Raw genomic sequence first — 18,228 nt, forward strand, 5'->3', positions numbered from 1 at the left:
TGTCTTGTCTTTTCCCTTGAGTACTGAATGCAGAATTTTGCCATATCCCCCTACTGCTTTGCAACTGAACCCCCTTCCACTCCCTTCTGATGTCCTGTCATTTTCAGTGTTCATTCTTGCCACTGTTGTCACTTTCTGTGAGTGTGTGATTGTTCTCTGCTCCTCCCTGTGCTTGTCACAGGACTACAGCATGGCTCAGGTTGGCATGTACCTCTGGGTTCATCTGGTCTTTCTCCCATGCTCAAGGAGGGATGCGTCCAGGTGGGTTTTGAAGATCCCTAAAGGGGAGACTGCATAAACTCTCTGAGCAGTCTGTTCTGATGCTCCATTAATTGGCCTGCATCCGTCTCTTGGCTCTTGGCCTTCCAGACTGCAACTGCAATTCCTGCTGGTCTTGGTGCTGTGCAGTCATACTCTTTTTGCTCACTCAGATGTCGTTACTTTTTTCTTGTGACAAAGCAAGCAGTAATTTCTATTTCTGTGGCAGCCCAGAATGGTGGTGTTCTCTTCTTTGGTTTTGCTCCCCAGTGAATAAATATTTCTTCTAGACACTATAAGTAAGCTTTCTAACAAGACTGTTCTCAGGTGCAGACTTGAAGTCTCACTCTCATGTCTACGCTTGCCTTGCTAGCTCACCTCACAGGGTCTTTACCTTGGTTTTTCTCCCCATGCTTTGAGTTTGTGGGAGAGCTTGATGTACTCCGACTTTTAAGAAGGGATAGGCAGGGCAGGAGGGGCTGGGGTGTTGCCACCAATGTTAGAAGTGAATAGACTGTGAAGAGCTGCCTATGAGGGACACAATCAGGTTGAGAGTTTGTGTGTTAAAATTAGGGAGCAGGCCAATAAAGGACATCTGCAGTCAAGGTCTACTACAGGCTGCCTGATAAGGGGAGCAGGCTGATGAGGCGTTCTTGCTTCAGTTACAAAAACCATTGGATTTGCAGGCTTTCATTCTGATGGGGGGATTCCCAGCTGACATTTGGGTGGTTGAAAAGCAACACGGCAAGTTGTAGACAATCCAGGAGATGCCTACAAGGAGTCTGTTGAGGATTAATTCAGGTATTGGACAAACCAACCAAAGACAAAATGTTACTGGACTTGGTACTCATCAGTATAGAGGCAATCATTTAAAGAAATCAAAATTAGAGGTAGTCTGGGCTCTAGTGTCTATCCTCTGGTTGAGTTTGTGATCTTGTTGAATATGGGCCTGGCAAAGAGCAGTCAGGAGTGGTGGCCTTCTGCAATGGAGTGATGGCATTGGAGGACAAAGGAAATCAAGTGATTACATATACCTGGACTTGTGTAACGCCACTGACATGGTCTCACACCACATCCTTATCTCTAAGTTGGAGATATGGATTTGAAGGGTGGAGTAATCAGTGGATAAGGAATTAGTTGGAATGTCAGAGCTAGAAGGTTGTGGTCAATGGCTCTATGTCCAAGTGGATGTCAATGACGAGTGGTGTTCCTCAGGTGTCTGTCTTGGGACTGGTTGTCTTCAACATCCTTGTCAATGGCAGACAGTGGGATTGAGTGTACCCTCAGCAAGTGTGCTGAAGACACCAAGCTGAGTGATGTAGTTGACATAATCAACTGCTCAAAAAGTGAGCACTTGAGAACCTAGTGAGGTTTAATGAGGCCAAGTGCAAGGTGTAGCACTCAGATCAAAGCAATCCCAGATATGTATACAGACTGGGAGAAGAACTCATTGAGAACAGCCCTGTGGAGAAGGACTTGGGGGTTCTAGCAAAGGAAAAGCTTGATGCGAGCCAACATTGTATATGTGCAGCCTAGAAAGCCAATTGCATCCTGGGCTATGTCAAAAAAGGGGTGGCTAGAAGGGAGGGGTTGTCCCCATCTGCTCTGCCCTTGTGAGGCTCTATCTGGAGTACTGTGTCCAGGCCTAGGGCCCCCAGTACAAGAAAAACGTGGAGCTGTTGGAGTGGGTGCAGAGGAGGCCACAAAGATGATCAAAGGCCTGCAGCACCCCTCCTATAAAGAAAGACCAAGGGAGTTGTACTTGTTCAGCCTGGAGAATGCTCCAGGGGGACCTCATTGCAGCCTTCCAGTGCTCACCATGAGAGCTTATGAGCAGGATGGAGGCTGACTTACACTGTTTGATAGTGTTAGGACAAGGAAAAACTGCTTTTAACTAAAAGAGGGAAAATTTATATTAGATGTTAGGTTGGAATTCCTTATTCAGAGAGTGGTGAGGTGGTGAGGTACTGGCACAAGCTGCCCAGAGAAGCTGTGGATGCCCCATCCTTGGAGGTGTTCAAAGGACAGGGTAGATGCAGCCCTTGGCAGCCTGATTTGGTGGGTGGCAACCCTGCCTGTGGTAGGGAGTTGAAACTGGGTGATTTTTAAGGTCCATTTCCACCCAAGCCATTCTACAATTCTGTAATTCCATTTTTCTATTACAGTGTTTTGTGTATGGTGTTAAGGACAGCTGAATGCAGCAAGCTATAGGAGCTGGGGATTGTTACCAGATTCAGCAAGTGCTGAGGCTGAGCATGAACTCCACAAATAAGCATACAAGTGATAGATATGACCAACCATGGAGAAATTAGCAGAAATAGGAAACAAAGTGATGTGGCAGGTGCTGAGGAAAATACAAACAGCATTCAAAATGAAAATGGCAAATATGGCCCTACCCAGTTTTTACAGGCTTGCTAGTGGACCTTGTATATTCAGGCTTTCATGGATCTCTGGTTGCTGGTTGTTGGACTTGTGCTCTGCCAATATCTGCCTGCAGGCCTCTGGTCCTACTTGCTGGTTATTCCAGACTATTTTTTCAAACACACATGCTTGCAGAGGTAGCACCAATAGCTTACTACGGAGATAGCCCAACTGTGGGTGCAGCACTTAGCTGGACAAGTATACCAAACACCAAGTTTCCTTGAGACTAGTCTCTGGTATTTATTCCACCTCTCCCTTTTCTCAGGTTCATTTCTCCCTGGCTTATCTTGATACGTCCTTTTCTCCACATTTGATTCTTCTGATCCTTCCCATCAAAATTCCATAGCAAGTTTTGCTCCCATAATCCTGGAGCAATTACATAATCATGTCATAATTTTTACAAGACTCAACAGTTCTCAAACACCCCATAATAAATGTTCTTCTAAAACCTTGTCATCGTCTCAGTTTTCTTATCAGTTATGAAGCTTCTGGCTGAACCTTTTCAAGGATGCATTTGTGTGATACCTGCAGTGGTTCAGTCTGTCAGTGTCTCGGGGCTTCTGGTCTTTGTTATAGCCTCCGCTAACTTCTGCTTTTAATTTATTACATCTCTGCTTCCTCTAGGATGGGGGTGCTTTTGGTTGTTGTTGCTGTTGTTTTTTACAGTTTCTGTTAACTAGCTGCTAGCCAGCCACCCTTGCAGCTGGAAACTACTTTTTCCTTTGCTTCACTGCAAATCATGAAGCTTCTGAATGCACCTCACTGAGTGTCTCACTTCAGGTTTATGTGGTGAAGTCTCTGGGTTGTCTGACATACAGGATCCTAGGCTTTCCCAAGGTCTTTCAGAAAAATTTATCAATGCTAGGCACTGATATGAAAAGAATTATTAGATTAAAAAGCAGAGAAAATTACCTCCTCGTATCAAATAACGCTTCTTCAGTTCTACATTTAAAGTGTCCTCTATTAAGGGAACAACAAAAGAAAAAAGGATTGTAGAACTGAGATATGTTCAGAGAACAGATACATCCAAAGCTATGGAATGGCTTCTGCAAGAGGGGCGGTGGGAGAGCGGGTCTTTTTAAGGTTGGAGAAGAGACCATGGGGAAATAAATGATACAATGGTGCATACAATTGTGAGCAACCCTGAGAAAAAGAACAGGAAACAGATGCTTGCTGTTTTCCAGCAATAATAACAGATCCTAGGACCTATCTAAGTCATCCAAGCTGTACAGAGCCATGGAAGCTTGTATGGATTTTCAGCAAAGGTGGCTTTTGTTTAGTGAAGCTGGGAATCCTGCGAGGAATAAATTCTTTACTCAGAGGGCAGTGAGACACTGGCACAGGTTCCCCAGGGGAGCTCTGAGTGTTTCATCCCTGGAGGTGCTCAAGTCCCAGTTGGACAGGGCCCTAGGCTGCTTGATCTGCTGGGTGGCAGACCTACTCATGGGTTGGAACTAGATGGGCTTAAAGTCCCTTCCAATCCAAGCCAGTCTGTGATCCTATGAAGGCCACTGCCTGTCCTGGCAGTGATGCTAAGCTGTTCTGATGTGTTGCTGTGTGCTGTGGTCCCCACACCAGCATGTAGCATCCTGGCTTGACAGCCCCTCTGTCTTGATAACCCCAGTGGCAGGGGTAGAAAGTGCTTGGTTTGGATCCCAGCATAACAGAGAATCTCCAAGTCATGTCAGGCTCCTCTGAAAGATGGGAATAGTTGCTGTCTTCATCTTGTGAGTAAAACCAGTCTCTTACCAAGCGAAATTCCTCCTGTATTGCTTGCCTGTGAGCTTTTTGCCATAGCTGGGGGAAGATGGCAGAAACTTGCACTTTTCTTAGGTGATTTGCTCCCATTCTGATCTTTATATAAGCCATTGCAGTTGTCACTGCTCAGATGGATAACATGAGGTGGCACTGAAATACTAGCACCAACCCATGGAAGAAGCACCCTGGATTCAGCTAGCTGGGGATGGAGGTAGGCTGTTTGTCCCTGCGCACTGTTGTAAGGTTGTCCGAGCAGGGCTGCAGCTGGTCACTGGGCTTGCATTTCCTTGTTACATTGGGAACTACGACCTTAAAGCTATGAATGAAAACTTGGCTGCTGGATCATCCTTTAGTACCGCCTGTTAGTGTATCTGAATGTCTGAAAGCTGCTGGTAACACAACTTGCCAAAGCAAGAGCTGGGGCAGAGCAAAGCAAGAATGATAGAAGTGTAGAATCATAGAATGGCTTGGGCTGGAAGGGACCTCTAGGATCATCAAGTTCCAAACCCCCTGCCACAGAACTGAGAAACTGAACTGAGGGTTAGAAACAGAGCTGAAGAATAAACATGCTGTCATAAAATAAAAGCTGAGCTGGAGAAACTGGTGCAATGTGTCTCAGTATCTATTCCACTGTGCTGCATGCAAATGATACCAGGTGGCATTTAACAGCTTGAAGAGGAAAAAAAAATATACAAAATAAAAGAGTAAGCCGTTCTGTAACACAGCTGACACATGCTGTGAAGTTATTTAGGCTATAAATGAGGCCAGAAGCTGCAAAACAAGCCTGGTAAATGGAATAGGTGAGCTGGCGTGTGACCACCAGTGTGACAGGAGCAGCGTCATACCTCTTGTAAGATCTTAAATTGAGCAGAAATGCAGTGCTGCTCTGCAGCTTCCTGTGGCAAAACAAGGAAAACAGACTTCTGGGAAGGAGGCTGGGAACAACACTGAGGAAGTAATGGAAACAGGAGAGAATTAAGAGCAAAATAGGCTGCTGCTGCTGCTGGCGGTGATGTGTGCTGCAGAGCTGGGGAGGGGCAGGCTCCATCCCGAGGAAGGGAATGAAATACTGCACTGCGTGTTTCAGAAATACGGGTACGAAATGTAGGTCCCGGAGTACTAGATCTCACTGTCTATAGCCACACAGATGCATGCACTTGTAGGGGCTGAATCCAGAAATATTTCAGTGCATCCCCATTTGCATCCAGATCTGGGCAGCTAACTCTGGGCTGCTGGCTTTGCTGGTATGATTGGTGCCCATTGCAGCACCCAACTTTGGGTGTGGATAGGAGTAAGTAATTCTGGGATTGGGCTACAGTGACACGTCCCAGAAGAGGCAAGACTTGGAGAGTTTATGCTGAATTGTTCCAGCAGAGCACGGTGCAAAGGAAAGTGTTATGCTAGGGAAGAAGGACTGGGTTGTACAGGGGTACTATGGACACTGGTGTTTACCCGTGCCTTGAAATAGCAGTCTTCAGGAAAGCCATGGAGCCAATCTGAATAGCTGCGTGATGAGTTTCATCTACAGAGTGCCGGTGCGGGAGGATACATTAGCCAGTAAAAGGCTCTGTGAGCTGGGAGAACGGGAGCATCTCAAATGAGTAGAGAAAGTTAAAGCAAGGCAGGACACATGACTTCAATATGTGACTATCCACTAGGGGAATCCACCTCGATTTGCCTATGATGGATTACAGCAGAGCATTGATCTCTTTTTATCTTGCTGTTAACAGCTACAGACATAGTCACCCATCAACACCTGAGTGAGCAACAGACTTTTGCGCTGGGTCAGAAAATGCAGTGGTACTCTCTTGGCCTTAGAATCCTTGGGTGTAAGGAAACATCAGCCTATCTGTGAATAAGTGCCTATTCTCACGTCGGCTCTGGCTGTAAGAGGAGCCCTGCACACGCAGGCAGCTGGGGGCTGGCAGTGGAGATCAGTCCTGTGAAAAGAAGCATCAAAGGAAGCTGATGAAGGGACACAAGAAGCAGTCACACCCTCGGTGCCTCTGGGAGGGACTGCCAGCTGGGCCTGGCTGCTCTAGGGCATCTGGCCATCGTCGGGGTGCGAGGACCCCAAATCACTGAGCGTTCAATCACTGAGCAGTGCGTGTTCCTCCTCCTCCCGCTGCTATTGGTATAAGGGTAAGGGACCGACACCCGAGCCCTGACCTAGGGCTGGGGGAAGACTGCAGAAAACCTGAGGAGGGCTTAGACAGCGGGTATTACTAATGCCGCTTGGTAAGCAACAAGGAGGTCACAAGACCGCGCATTTCAGAGCCCGGCCGCCTCGTCACGACCTCCCTTACCCCCGCGGGGCGGCAACTTCCTGCGGGCGAGCTGCTGGCGGATGAGCGGGGGGCTCCAGCGACCGCTTTAGCGGCAGCCCCGGGAGCCGCTGTCGGGCGGGGAGCCGCTGTCGGGCGGCCTCCCCTGGGCCGGCTGGGAGGAGGGCGCGCGGCAGCATCCGCCCGGCCCGGGGCCGCCCCGCTCCCACCGCATCCCATCCGCAGCGGAAGCCGCGCCCCCGCCGCCGGGCCCGGCCCCCGCCGCCGAGCCCCGATTGGCGCCGGCGGCCCCGGCTCCCCCCGCGCCCCGCGCCCGGCCCGCCGCAGCCATGAACCCGCTCTTCGGCCCCAATCTCTTCTTACTGCCGCAGGAGCAGCAGGGGCTGCCCAGCGCCGAGCCGCCCGTCCCGCGGCCCGCAGAGCCCTTCGCGGCGGAACGCGGCCCCCCGCCGCCGCCGCCCTCGGCCGTCGCCGGCCCCTTCCCCGCTCCGCCCGCCGCCATGGCCCTCCGCAACGACTTGGGCTCCAACATCAGCGTGCTGAAGACGCTGAACCTGAGATTCCGCTGCTTCCTGGCCAAGGTCCACGAGCTGGAGAGGCGCAACCGGCAGCTGGAGAAGCAGCTGCAGCAGGCTCTGGAGGAGGGCGGCCGGGCCCGCGGTCCCCCTCGCCGCGACCAGGCGGTGCAGACCGGCCTGGTGGGGCCCATCCGCCCGCTGGGGCTGGCGCTGGCCGCCGGCCGCCCCGCCGCTCTCTGCGGGCCCGCCCGCCCGTTGAGCTCCCCGGGCTGCCACCCCGGCGCTCCCGCCCAGCCGCCGCCCTTCTCGGCCAACTCCCGCTTCATGCCCGGCACCATCTGGTCCTTCTCGCAGGCCCGCCGGCTGGGCCCGGGGCCGGAGACCACGCTGGTGCAGGGGCCGGGGGTCTCGTGGATCCACCCGGACGGGGTGGGCGTGCAGATCGACACCATCACCCCCGAGATCCGCGCCCTCTACAACGTGCTAGCCAAGGTGAAGCGGGAGCGCGACGAATACAAGCGCAGGTGAGCGGGGGGCCGGGCCGGGCCGCGGAGTGCCGGGTGGGGAAGCGCTGGCAGCGGGACCTCGGGCCTCGCCTCGCAAGCGCTGAGCCCGGAAAGCGGGAGCGTGGTGAGGCAGCGTGCCCCCCAGAGAACGGCCCTCCGCGTTTGGATCTCCTCAGGTTCGCAGAGTAGGTGATTGGGGTCGGGAGGGATCTCTGGCGAGCATCTGGTCCAGCCCTCTGCTAGCCGGGCCACTGCTCACCTTCTGCCACTTGAGACCTCTTGGGATGCTGACCTTGTGCTTTCTGGCTTCTCAGCCTGGTGTGAGGACGAGGAACGCTTTTCCAAGCAGGGGCTCAGAGTGTGAAGAAATTGCAGGATGCAGGGAGCCAGGGTTTTGAAAGGGAGGGTATCTGGAAGCGTTTGGGAAGGAGCAGCTGGCAAGTGGGTGAGGAAGATGAGGGTGAAGTGGAAAGGAAGCAGATCAGGTCTGGGTGCGTGCAGATGTGCTGAAGAACGCAGAGGGGTGGCTCCTCGGGCCCTCTCCTTCCCTCACTTTTGCAACCCAGAAACCACTGCCAGGGCTCTGCCACAGGTGGCAATGGGTACAGGAGTGCCGTGTTCCTCGGGGTTCTGCACCACTGTAGCTGCAGCACGGCATGCACCTGGAGCAGGGCACAGTGCAGGCGCACTGATCTTGTGGCTGAGCATCCTCTATGCCATGTCTGGAGCACTCTGCTTCAAGCTGGATGGTGAGGCTGTCTGAAGAGTGGCACACAGGATGGGACCAGACAGCAGCTGGAGCAAGGTCTGGGGCAGCGTGAGTGGGTTGCTGGCTGCTGACTGACTTGGGATGAGGAGGGACCACTTTGTGATGCTGTAGGACACTTGTAAAGCACACTGTCTGTTAAATAACTGAAGGAGAAAAATGTTGCACTTGAAGTATATTACTGCCCTGTGCCTTGGAGCTGTGAGATCTGGAGCCAAAATCAGGGCTCGGGACCCAATATGACACCTTGCGTTTCTGGCTTGGTAATGCTTTGTCTGGGCAGATGCTCCTGCTGCACGGCTTGTGCTTTGAAGCACCAAGTGAGACATATGAGAAGGGAATCGACATCTCATTTTTTTCCTAATTGCCACAGCTTTTCTGTGCACCTAAGGGCTTTTCACTGAGCAGGGGTTGGGTTCCTTCCGCAGGGCAAGGCAGCTCTCCTTTCACAGTGTTTTTAGATCAGATAGCAGGGAGCTAGTGCCATGTCAGGGCAACCTGAGCAGGGAGTAGGGCCACCTTTTGGGAGGGGAAAAGCAGAGAGATCTGAAGAAGGGAAGGGAGGTAGCAGTCAGATACCCAGCTGGGAGGTCAGCACCTCTTGTGTTTGTGAGCGTGTGAGCTGCAGGGCCTAGGGTGCCTAGCTGCAGTTTGCTGGTGCTGCTGAAGCCTGGGCAGAAGGGAGAGTGGGTCGTGGTGCAGCCTGCTGGCTGGGGACAGGCAGTGAGGAAGGCCACGGGCCAATGTTACTGGGGGGGGAATCTATTTTTGGACAGTGTTACTAAGGGCAGGAGAAAGCAGACCCCACCCCCAGACCCCCTCCTACATGGGGTCCCAAATGGGGGATGGCAGGGGAGGATCCCGTTTCCGTGCTGTCCCCGCACCGTGGGCCAGCCCTGACGTCCCCCTTGCTGTGTGGGAGCAGAGGTGGCTCTGGCAAGGGAACTTGTCACGTCCTCAGCTTTGGTGGCCTGAGGTCAGCGGGGGGGTGGCTGGCTCTGCCTGCTGCTGAAACATACTCTCTGCCCTCTACCTCTGGGCAGGGTGGTGGCATGGGAGGGACACCCTGTGGTGATGGGGTAGGGTGATGGCAAGCTGGGGCCAAACAGCAAAGCTTTGGTCCAGGTGGCAGCAGCGTGGCACACTGCTGGCTGCTCCAGGCTGGGCGCAGTGATGCAGCTGGGTTATAATTAGGAGTGGTGCATTGCAGGATGGAGTAGGGAAATGGAGCCAGGCAGGAGATGAGCCTGAGAGAGTGAGGTTCGTAAGGGATGGACATCCCTTAATATGCATATTTGTCTCTTACAGTCTGAACCCTTCTTACTTTCTGCTGTGAAATCAGCATTTATATGATCTCTAGTGGTCTTTCATGGCATGAATTCTCCCAAAGCTTTGGCAGATTGGGCAGTGCAGAGGCCAGAGGAAGGTGGAGACCAACGGAGCGAGTAAGCTCCATGCTGAAAGATGCTGACAATTTTTTTCAGTGGTGGAATGCATCTTCTCCCCAGGGACAGAGGCCTTTTTTGCGAGGTTCCCATATAAGGAAAATCCCACCTTTTAACTTTCTCCTTCCCTCTCTTTGTCTTTTTCTTCTCTCAGAGGGATGCAGAACCCTTTTGCTTCCCCCCTCTAAAGCTGTGGGATGAAACCCACAGTGATAGGACTGCACGCTTTCTCCTTGTCTGAATAAGGAGAAACTTTGCCAGCTGTAAGAGCTTAAAAAATGCCTAATTTAGGACTCTCCAAATCGTGGCATCATCTTCATACCCTAAGATGATGAGAGTGAGGGCTTTTCAGGAACTTTCTGGTTCCCTAGTCCTTGGGATTTATTTTTCACGCTTGTAAGCAAGAGATGTTTTGCATGTCCTTGTATAGTGTTAAAAGCTGGGGTCAGTGGTGCTTGCAAGTGTTAAGCAGAAACTAGAGATCCCAGCACAGGCATGGTCTGGCTCTTGTTGCTTTTCCAGGTAAATTTTATTTCATCAGAGAAGTCCTGCTATTCCCAAGAGCCTGGAGCAGCAACGCAGCAGCCCCGCAGTGTCCTGCACTGTGTGGAACAGCCATGTGCACAGAGCACATACCAACCCATTTGCTCTCTGTGATCGTCATTTAGCGAATGGCTGTGCAGCTGGTGGCCTCCCAGCTAAACAGGGGCTGGGCCAACACTGCAGCATAACCCAGGGTGATGAGCTCATGGCTAAGAAATATGGTGTGGCCCGTTGTGGGGTGATGTATCTGGACAGCAGACACATGGACAGACTATCATGGGCTTGGTGCAGAACTGCATAGCCTAATGCAGCACCCACCATCCAGCCCAATCCATCTGTGGGCTAATGTGCTGTAAGCTGGCATACAGAGGCATGATCTGCAAAATTCCTTGCAGGACAAAATATTTTTTATTCTAACCTTCACACTGAAGTACAGCATGGCCATTTAACGCAATATGAGATAGAGTTCTGTGCTTCTGGGCAACCTGAACTGCTCAAATACGGTGCAGATGGGTGCTGTTGTATGCAGAGAAACCCAAAGCTCATTCCTACATGTTGTGGCTGAACATAACCCAAGACCATGGGGCTGTGGGTGGCCAAAGCAGCTGGTGGGCTGCAGGGCGTGCAGAACAGCTGCTGTGCAGGGCCTGTGTTGGTGTCCCCAGCTCGCCCTGCCACAAAGCAGGGAGCCATGGCTGTCCCTAAGCGAGGTTGGAGGATAGCATTGTGGGACTGGGTTTGTGACCAGGAGGACTGATGGGTGTTCAGCAGTTGTCGCCAACTGGAAACAAATGGTAATATATTCCTGGCCACATTCTGCCTTCTGCCTCGCTGCCATCCTTGCCCCCTCTGGGATTGCTGCAGAGTGAGCAGCTGCTGGTCTATTCTCTCCAGCAGCCTGTGGCATGAGATCTGAACAGTGCGTTTTTCTCCCTAGATGGGAAGAGGAGTACACGGTTCGTGTCCAGCTTCAGGACCGAGTCACAGAGCTGCAGGAGGTGAGCACCCCTTTCCCCTTGCCCTGCTCCCTGCTGCCCTTCACTGGGGCTAATGTGTGCCCCTCCTTTTGCCCTGGGGCAGGAAGCCCAGGAGGCTGAAGCATGCCAGGAGGAACTGGCCATGAAGGTGGAACAACTCAAGGCAGAGCTTGTTGTCTTCAAGGGACTGATGAGCAATGTGAGTCCATAGTGCCGGGAGGCAGTTATTTTACCTAAGGAGCATGGGGGCTCTGATGCCATTTGCCTTGCCTAATCCTCCTCCTTTGTCCCCTTTCCGTGGTGCTGTGCTGGTCACTGTGTGTTCAGAACATCACAGAGCTGGACACCAAGATCCAGGAGAAGGCCATGAAGGTGGACATGGACATCTGCCGGCGCATTGACATCACTGCCAAGCTATGTGATGTGGCACAGCAGCGGAACTGCGAGGACATGATCAAGATGTTTCAGGTGAGATGCGCCTGCCCCAGGCTCAGCAGCCAGCTCTGGGGAGGAGAAGTTCCCAAAGGAGGTAGAAAAGGCAGCAACATAACCCCGCTAGGAGAGGCAATTTATCACCTGCCCTGTGCTCTTTGTGGTCCCTTGCTCTCAGTCTCCTCTTGGATGATGCACTTTGGAGGCATCAGGTGAAAAGGCACAGAACAGAAAGCTCCAAGTGTTGCTTTGTGCATCAAGTCCCCTCAACCTCTTGCTGACGTGTAGTATTGGGCCCTGGGATGCCACAGCGATAGGGCAGCAGCTGCAGGAGGGAGACAAGTGGCTCCAGTGTCTGTCTCTAACTCCATCTCTCTCCTTCCCCTTCCCCTCTCCGTCATCTTCTCTGTCACTCTTATCTGTCTCTGTCTCTTTCCTCTTTCTGAATGTTGCTGCATTTCTGTCTTTCTTTATTTCCTACAGAAGCAACTGGTTAGTTTCATTCAGTTGAGAAACTGTACAAATTATAAGCTTTCTGTGAGGCTGGACTGTAAATATTGACATACTTCACTTTTTTTAGATTGTCTCTTTTTTCCTGTCTGTGTTTCCCTCTGTCTCTGGTCTGGGGTGGTGGGTGATTTGAGTTCTTCTGCAGTAAAATCACATTGTTTTTCTCATTGGATTCATAGACTCCATCTTTAGTTGCTTAGTTTTAATTTTAGAAAATGCTAAAACCATATTTTATCCATTGCTCCATCTTTAACCTGATCATAATAAGCCCGTCTCTCTCTCTCTCTCTCGCTTTTCTTTCTTTCTTTCTTCTTTTCTTTCTCTCATTCCCCATCTGTCTGTCCCCTGCCATTCCTTCTCCCTCCATCTCCTCTCAACTGCCTACTCCTGACCTCGGACCCGGCCTCGTTTCTGTAGTCTCTGCACTTGTCTCCCATTAAGGTCCCAGCCTCGATGGGGCGGAAGCGGGAGCGGAAGCAGGTCAGCGATGAAGACACTTCACTGTCAGAGAGTGATGCCTCCAGAAAGCCTGAAGAGGAAGAAGAGGACGAGACCACAGCCATGAGTATCAATGAGGAAATGCAGAGGATGCTGAACCAGCTGTGAGTGTGGCCTGGCCTCACTTCAGCTGACCCCTTGCAGCTCCATACCTCCTCAAGCAGCCCAGTGCAGTGCTGAGCTCCAGCTCTGCTGCACAAGGGGACGCATGGCCAGCCTGGCTGCTGGCTGTAGCTTTGTTCTGTAAGCTGTTAAATGGTGCTACGTCTGCGGGCCGTGCTCCTGAACAGGCCTGATGGTGTGGGTTATTCTGGCTTTCTCCACCCTACTAGGCACCGGCTTCCTCATTTGCCCTGGGTGTGCAGGCTGGTGGATGGGGAGTAGGGGATTGGAGCAGTCTGCTTCTTTTCCTTTCTGGGCAATGCTGAGATGGGAGCTCCTTCAGGGCTGTTCTTTATGCCCTGTGCTCTGTGACTACGCCAAGGAGGGACTGACCAGGATCTGATCCCTCCATGGCCATGGGAAGGATGCTGCTTTGATGTTTGAATGCTGACTGTAGCCCTGCCCTCTTGTCCTGGGGTATTCCCAGCCTGCTCCCCACCCTGTGGCCTCCCAGGGACAGCACTGATGATGTATTTTCCCAGAGGGCTTGTATATGTTCCACTGTGCTCTCACTTCCATGGTAATGCCCTCCCAGGTGTCATGTGCCACTCAGCGCAGTGCTGAGCCATCTTCCCTCTGCCATGTCCCTCTTCTCACTACTGCTCCTGGATTTTGTGAGTCACTACCTCAGTTTTGGGCTTCTGACCATAAAGATGGCCCCTTCCCCACCAACTGCTGGTTTGGGGCATGCCTGAGCTCAGCCAGGAACAGACATTTGAGAGCTGTAGCCCTGCCTGCAAGCCAGGGCAATGTCTTTGGCAGTGCTCCGCCTGTCCTCACGGCAAGAGTTTTTCTGCAGTGCACTGACATGCTGTCCCCTTGCCCCTAGGAGGGAATATGATTTTGAAGATGACTGTGACAGCCTCACGTGGGAGGAAACAGAAGAGACACTGCTTCTCTGGGAGGACTTCTCTGGATACGCCATTGCAGCTGCAGAGGTGCAGGGGGAGGTAACAGTGGAGCCACGCTCTCTCTGGTTTCAGCCTGGGGCTTGCACTTGCTGTTCGGGGTGCTCAGTCCTTCTTGGGAGGTGTTCATTCAGTGGCTCCCTCATGGGGCCATTTTCATGTGCTCCATGGTTCTTCAGGCCACACTGGGCTCTCATGGCCCTTACCCACTGCGGGGGCAGCAACTCTGCCCAAACTGAGGACAGAGTATGGCCAAAATCTTTACTATCTTCACCTTTGGACCTTGTTGGTCCTCTGGGGACGTGTGCTTGAACACAGTCTATGTGAAGGATATTAGCATTTCTCTCTGAAGTTATTGTTTTTTTTTTTCTGGGATTTTTCTGGGCTGAAGTGCTTACTGTACAGTATGGCACATCTCAGATCTCTCTGCTTCATCTTTGCAGGGCTGACTCATGTCTGTCACCTGGCCATACTGCTTGTGAGCTTTTTCCTCTTTATTCAGTGCTGCCAGTTCTCTCTCTGATTTGTCTCTCTTTCCTCTATCCACATGTTGGATACTTCTCTGGTCTAAATATGCTGTCTGCTCTCCTCAGCAGCAGGATGACAGCCTGGAGAAGGTGATCAAAGACACAGAGTCATTGTTCAAGAGCCGCGAGAAGGAGTACCAGGAAACCATTGACCAAATAGAGGTACATGGAGGAAGGGTGGGAAATGGGAGAGCAGGTCCCTGAAGGAGGGAGACACCAACTGCTAGTGCAGTTGTTTGGTTAGCAGTGGGATGGCAGCCTCAGGTCTAGCTGTGCCCCCTGCTCTACATTGTGGTGTGCTTTAGGCTCATGTCTGCATTGCTTTCCTTCGGCAGCTGGAGCTGGCCACAGCCAAGAACGATATGAACCGGCACTTGCATGAGTACATGGAGATGTGCAGCATGAAGCGAGGTCTGGATGTGCAGATGGAGACTTGCCGGCGGCTCATCACCCAGTCTGGGGACAGGTGAGTTCAGATGGCCAAGGTTCCTTGTGCTGAGCAGGGGACTGGAGCCAGTGTAGTAGTGAGTGGGAACTGAAGCAACATTCCCTGTCCTACCGTGGTGTGGGGAGGAGACAGATCACAGACCTCACAGGGCGGGTACTTTAGCTTCTCTTCTCCTTGCCCTTCCCATCAGATGTGCTTGGTCCTTCCCCTCAGCAGTACCGTGACCACTGCCTTTATCCTTCTCTACAGGAAATCTCCTGCCTTCGCCCCAGCCTCCACCAGCGAGTCAGCTCCCAATGAGGAGAGTGAGGAGTCAGATCGTGATCCCCCCAGCGATGCGTCCATCAGATAATGAGGGGAGGCCCTGTTCCCTCAACCCTCCACTCCTGGCTGAGAGGTGTTTGAGCTGCTGCTGGGAGAGACTGTCAGGGACGTGGAGCCGCTGGTAAACATTTGTTGCCCAGGCTCACCCCCACCTTGGGGCATCTGGCAGACCCCCTCCTACCGGGTGTCTTGCAAATGGCTAGGTAAACCTGTCTGGGCTGCTCACCTCCAGCCCCTTCTCTGTTCCTCTCCCCTGCTTTGGTTTAACCATGGTTCAGGCAGGATGGTCCCAAACTTGCCATGGCAGTGTTCTCCAGGGGCTGTCCATAGGTCCTCCAAACACAGCTCCAGACTTTGTCCTGGCATATCTGACCTACCCCTGACCTTCCTCGCGCCATGCAGAAGCTGAACTCAAGCTGTACCTCCCTGCAAACTGGACCTGACTCTGGTGCCAACTGGACCGAGCCTGGGGCTCTTCCCATCCTTGCTGCTCCCTAGGCACTGGGGTGGCCCTAGAGCTGCACCAGGCCCCTCTACTCTCTCCTTTGGAGCCGGGACCGAGTCCCGCTCACCATGCACTTTGCTTTGCTGCGTGTCAGCAGCACATTTGTTACGGAGACCAGGAATCATTAAACGGGACAGATGCCTTTTCTACAGCTCCTACAGGTGTGGGCTCTCACTGGGCTGCAGCAGGTGCTGGGCTGTACTGCTGGAAGCAGGGCACCTTTGCCCATCCCCACACCAGGCCCGCTTCAGCGTGGTCTTCCTAGGGTGCTCCATCCCTCAGAAGGTGCTGGCGGCGAGATCCCTCTTCTGGCAGCTACAAGCCCTCAAAGGGCTGCATGTAATGCTGGTACTGTGTGGGCCAGGCTCTAGGCTAAAAATAAATGTGAACCCAATCATTTAATCTGCACTGACGCTACGGCACTTTCCTCCAATGTTTCTGCACCCCTTCACTGCAGGCCAGCATCCTCACGCCAGCTTTCTCCTGCTTTGCATTTAAAAACATAAAACAAAACAAAACATAACTGCACAAAAATGTTAGTCAACAGGCTGAGATTAGTTAATGGGGGGAATGACTGAGCAGTGCTGAGATATTGGGATGGTTTCAGTTCCTAGAGGAAACTAAGCTGAACATGCTTTATGCCTAGCAGACCTTCCTGTCCAAGAGCTTGGTTTCTGCCAGGTCAGCTTTTTGCCAAGGTGTTCAGACCATCTCTTTTACTCATCCTTAATTCTGAATCCAACCTGGGGCATCACCACAATATCCCTGTCCTACCATCTCTTGTAGTGTTTACCTATGTGGGCCTTGCCCTTCCCCCTTGTTATTGGGATCTTTGGGTTCAGTAGGGTGGCAGAGTTGTCCTGTAGAGAGACTGTTCTGTAAGGCTGTCTGCAGACCAGCAGGCCTGGGCTGCACAGCAAAGGCAGGTGAAGCTCCAGAGAAAAACACTTCTTGCAAAAGGTCCTGAATCAAAGGTAAAAGTAGATCACAGTAGAAGCTTTTTGGATCACTTGTAAGATTAGGTAAGGTAGATAAATTGTGGGCTGCAGGATGTAACAATTTACCTTGCTAGATTGGCTTGTGTAATTAACTGCTACTGTGCTATACAAGCGGAGCACCTGCACATCTGTGTGTTGTGATGCATTTAAGCAGGGTGAGGTCCTCTGTATGTGCTTGCAAGACACATTGCAGCACATGTTGGTGTTTCAGTATGGGTGAACTGTCTGGTTAGATGCACCTTTCCGGGTTGTTTCTATTTCCTTTGAATTTTGTTTTCTAGAAGAACAAAAAATAGAGCAAGTATTTTCATCTGATATTTTTTCCTTTTGAGTGATGTTTTCTCACACTCAGTAGCTCAGGGATCACTGCCTGAAGGCTCTTTTGGTTTATATAAATCCCCTTTTCCAAGTGTTTCTGTGCAGTGTTTTCTGCCCTTTTGCTGATGTGGAGATCTCTGCCTGGCTTGAGAAATCTGTTTCTCCCCATGCATAATCCATGGCATGCATATCTTGGCTTCTGATCTGTCTGTGCTGCTTAAGAAAACCACAGGACTGTAGAGTATGTATGCTGAAAGATTTCAAGCATGAAGTGCAGATGGACCAACATCTGTCTCTAGAAGTCATTGCTCAGATGATCACCTGGTGCTGTCAGACCTGGTGTGTGCCAGGGCACGTGGGGATCCCAGTCCCACACTGGGGATCAGAATTCCTTTTGCTGTGATGCTGAGATCTTGTCTCCACATTTCTGCAAGATGGTAAATTGTATTGGTGGTAACAGGCTCTGTTCTCCACCAGGATGAAAGCCCATGAGATCTTACTGGTGGCATGTGCAATGCTGATTCTTTGCCTCAGCCATTTCTCAGCATGGGGTTGATGGCCCAAAGCCTCCACTGGTAACTGGGCCATCTCCCGTGCATCAGTCTATCCCCCAGTGCTGACCGCATGTATTTGATACTGGATGTGAGGAGATGTGCACTTCTATTTATCTAACTCTACTCTGTGGGCTCTTTTCTTTTCTTTGAGGAATATTTAACCTGTTTTTCTTTGGCATGAACTCTACTGGGAACCACGGTGTCTAGGAACCGTTCAGCACCATGTTGATTCTTGAGGCTCCAACTTTATCCCTCCTCCAGGATGCCTTGCAGCAGCACTGTCTCAGGAAGCAGTATCAGAAGAAAATGTCTGGTGGAGACCCAGATCTTGGCTAGTTGGTCATTGCAAATGCCTGTAGTCATCTCCCAGGGGATGATCACATGTCCCATTTATCCTCAGACTACAAATCATTCAAAACCTTTGGTTGGCCTTATCTGTCTCAAAGTCTTGGTTTCAAGGGCATCTTGTCAATGGATGGGACCTTTTCCTATCCTGGACCTGGCAGATAAGTTGATGAAGTGAATATTGGAGGAGCAGGTCAGCTGCTCTTTAGAACTCACCTGGGA

At 51.6% G+C, this 18,228-nt stretch overlaps 1 protein-coding gene across 6 annotated transcripts; it reads left to right on the plus strand.

The window, feature by feature from the left end:
* The first annotated feature begins 6,962 nt into the window (after positions 1-6,962).
* Positions 6,963-16,204, plus strand: IFFO1 (intermediate filament family orphan 1). 6 transcript variants are annotated; one of them, XM_072334056.1, is made up of 9 exons: positions 6,963-7,764; positions 11,438-11,498; positions 11,581-11,676; positions 11,805-11,945; positions 12,837-13,021; positions 13,909-14,029; positions 14,581-14,676; positions 14,850-14,980; positions 15,212-16,204. In XM_072334056.1, exons 1-9 carry the CDS (start codon positions 7,052-7,054, stop codon positions 15,312-15,314), a joined length of 1,647 nt encoding a protein of 548 aa, XP_072190157.1. In that variant the 5' UTR covers positions 6,963-7,051; the 3' UTR covers positions 15,315-16,204. The 6 variants fall into 6 exon arrangements, with proteins under 6 accessions (XP_072190157.1, XP_072190137.1, XP_072190148.1 ...); XM_072334036.1 differs by having other exon boundaries at positions 6,980-7,764; positions 12,861-13,021; XM_072334047.1 differs by having other exon boundaries at positions 6,980-7,764; positions 12,861-13,021; positions 14,584-14,676; positions 15,212-16,198.
* Positions 16,205-18,228: the final 2,024 nt, after the last annotated feature.

This window comes from Excalfactoria chinensis, chromosome 1 (genome assembly GCF_039878825.1).
Source record: "Excalfactoria chinensis isolate bCotChi1 chromosome 1, bCotChi1.hap2, whole genome shotgun sequence".
NCBI lineage: Eukaryota > Metazoa > Chordata > Aves > Galliformes > Phasianidae > Excalfactoria > Excalfactoria chinensis.

Coding starts and splice junctions, on each gene's coding strand:
- IFFO1 (XM_072334056.1), top strand. CDS start 7,052: ATGAACCCGCTCTTCGGCCCCAATCTCTTCTTACTGCCGCAGGAGCAG. Junction 11,946..12,836: donor ACATGATCAAGATGTTTCAG/GTGAGATGCGCC, acceptor TCGTTTCTGTAG/TCTCTGCACTTGTCTCCCAT. Junction 14,030..14,580: donor CTGCAGAGGTGCAGGGGGAG/GTAACAGTGGAG, acceptor TGCTCTCCTCAG/CAGCAGGATGACAGCCTGGA.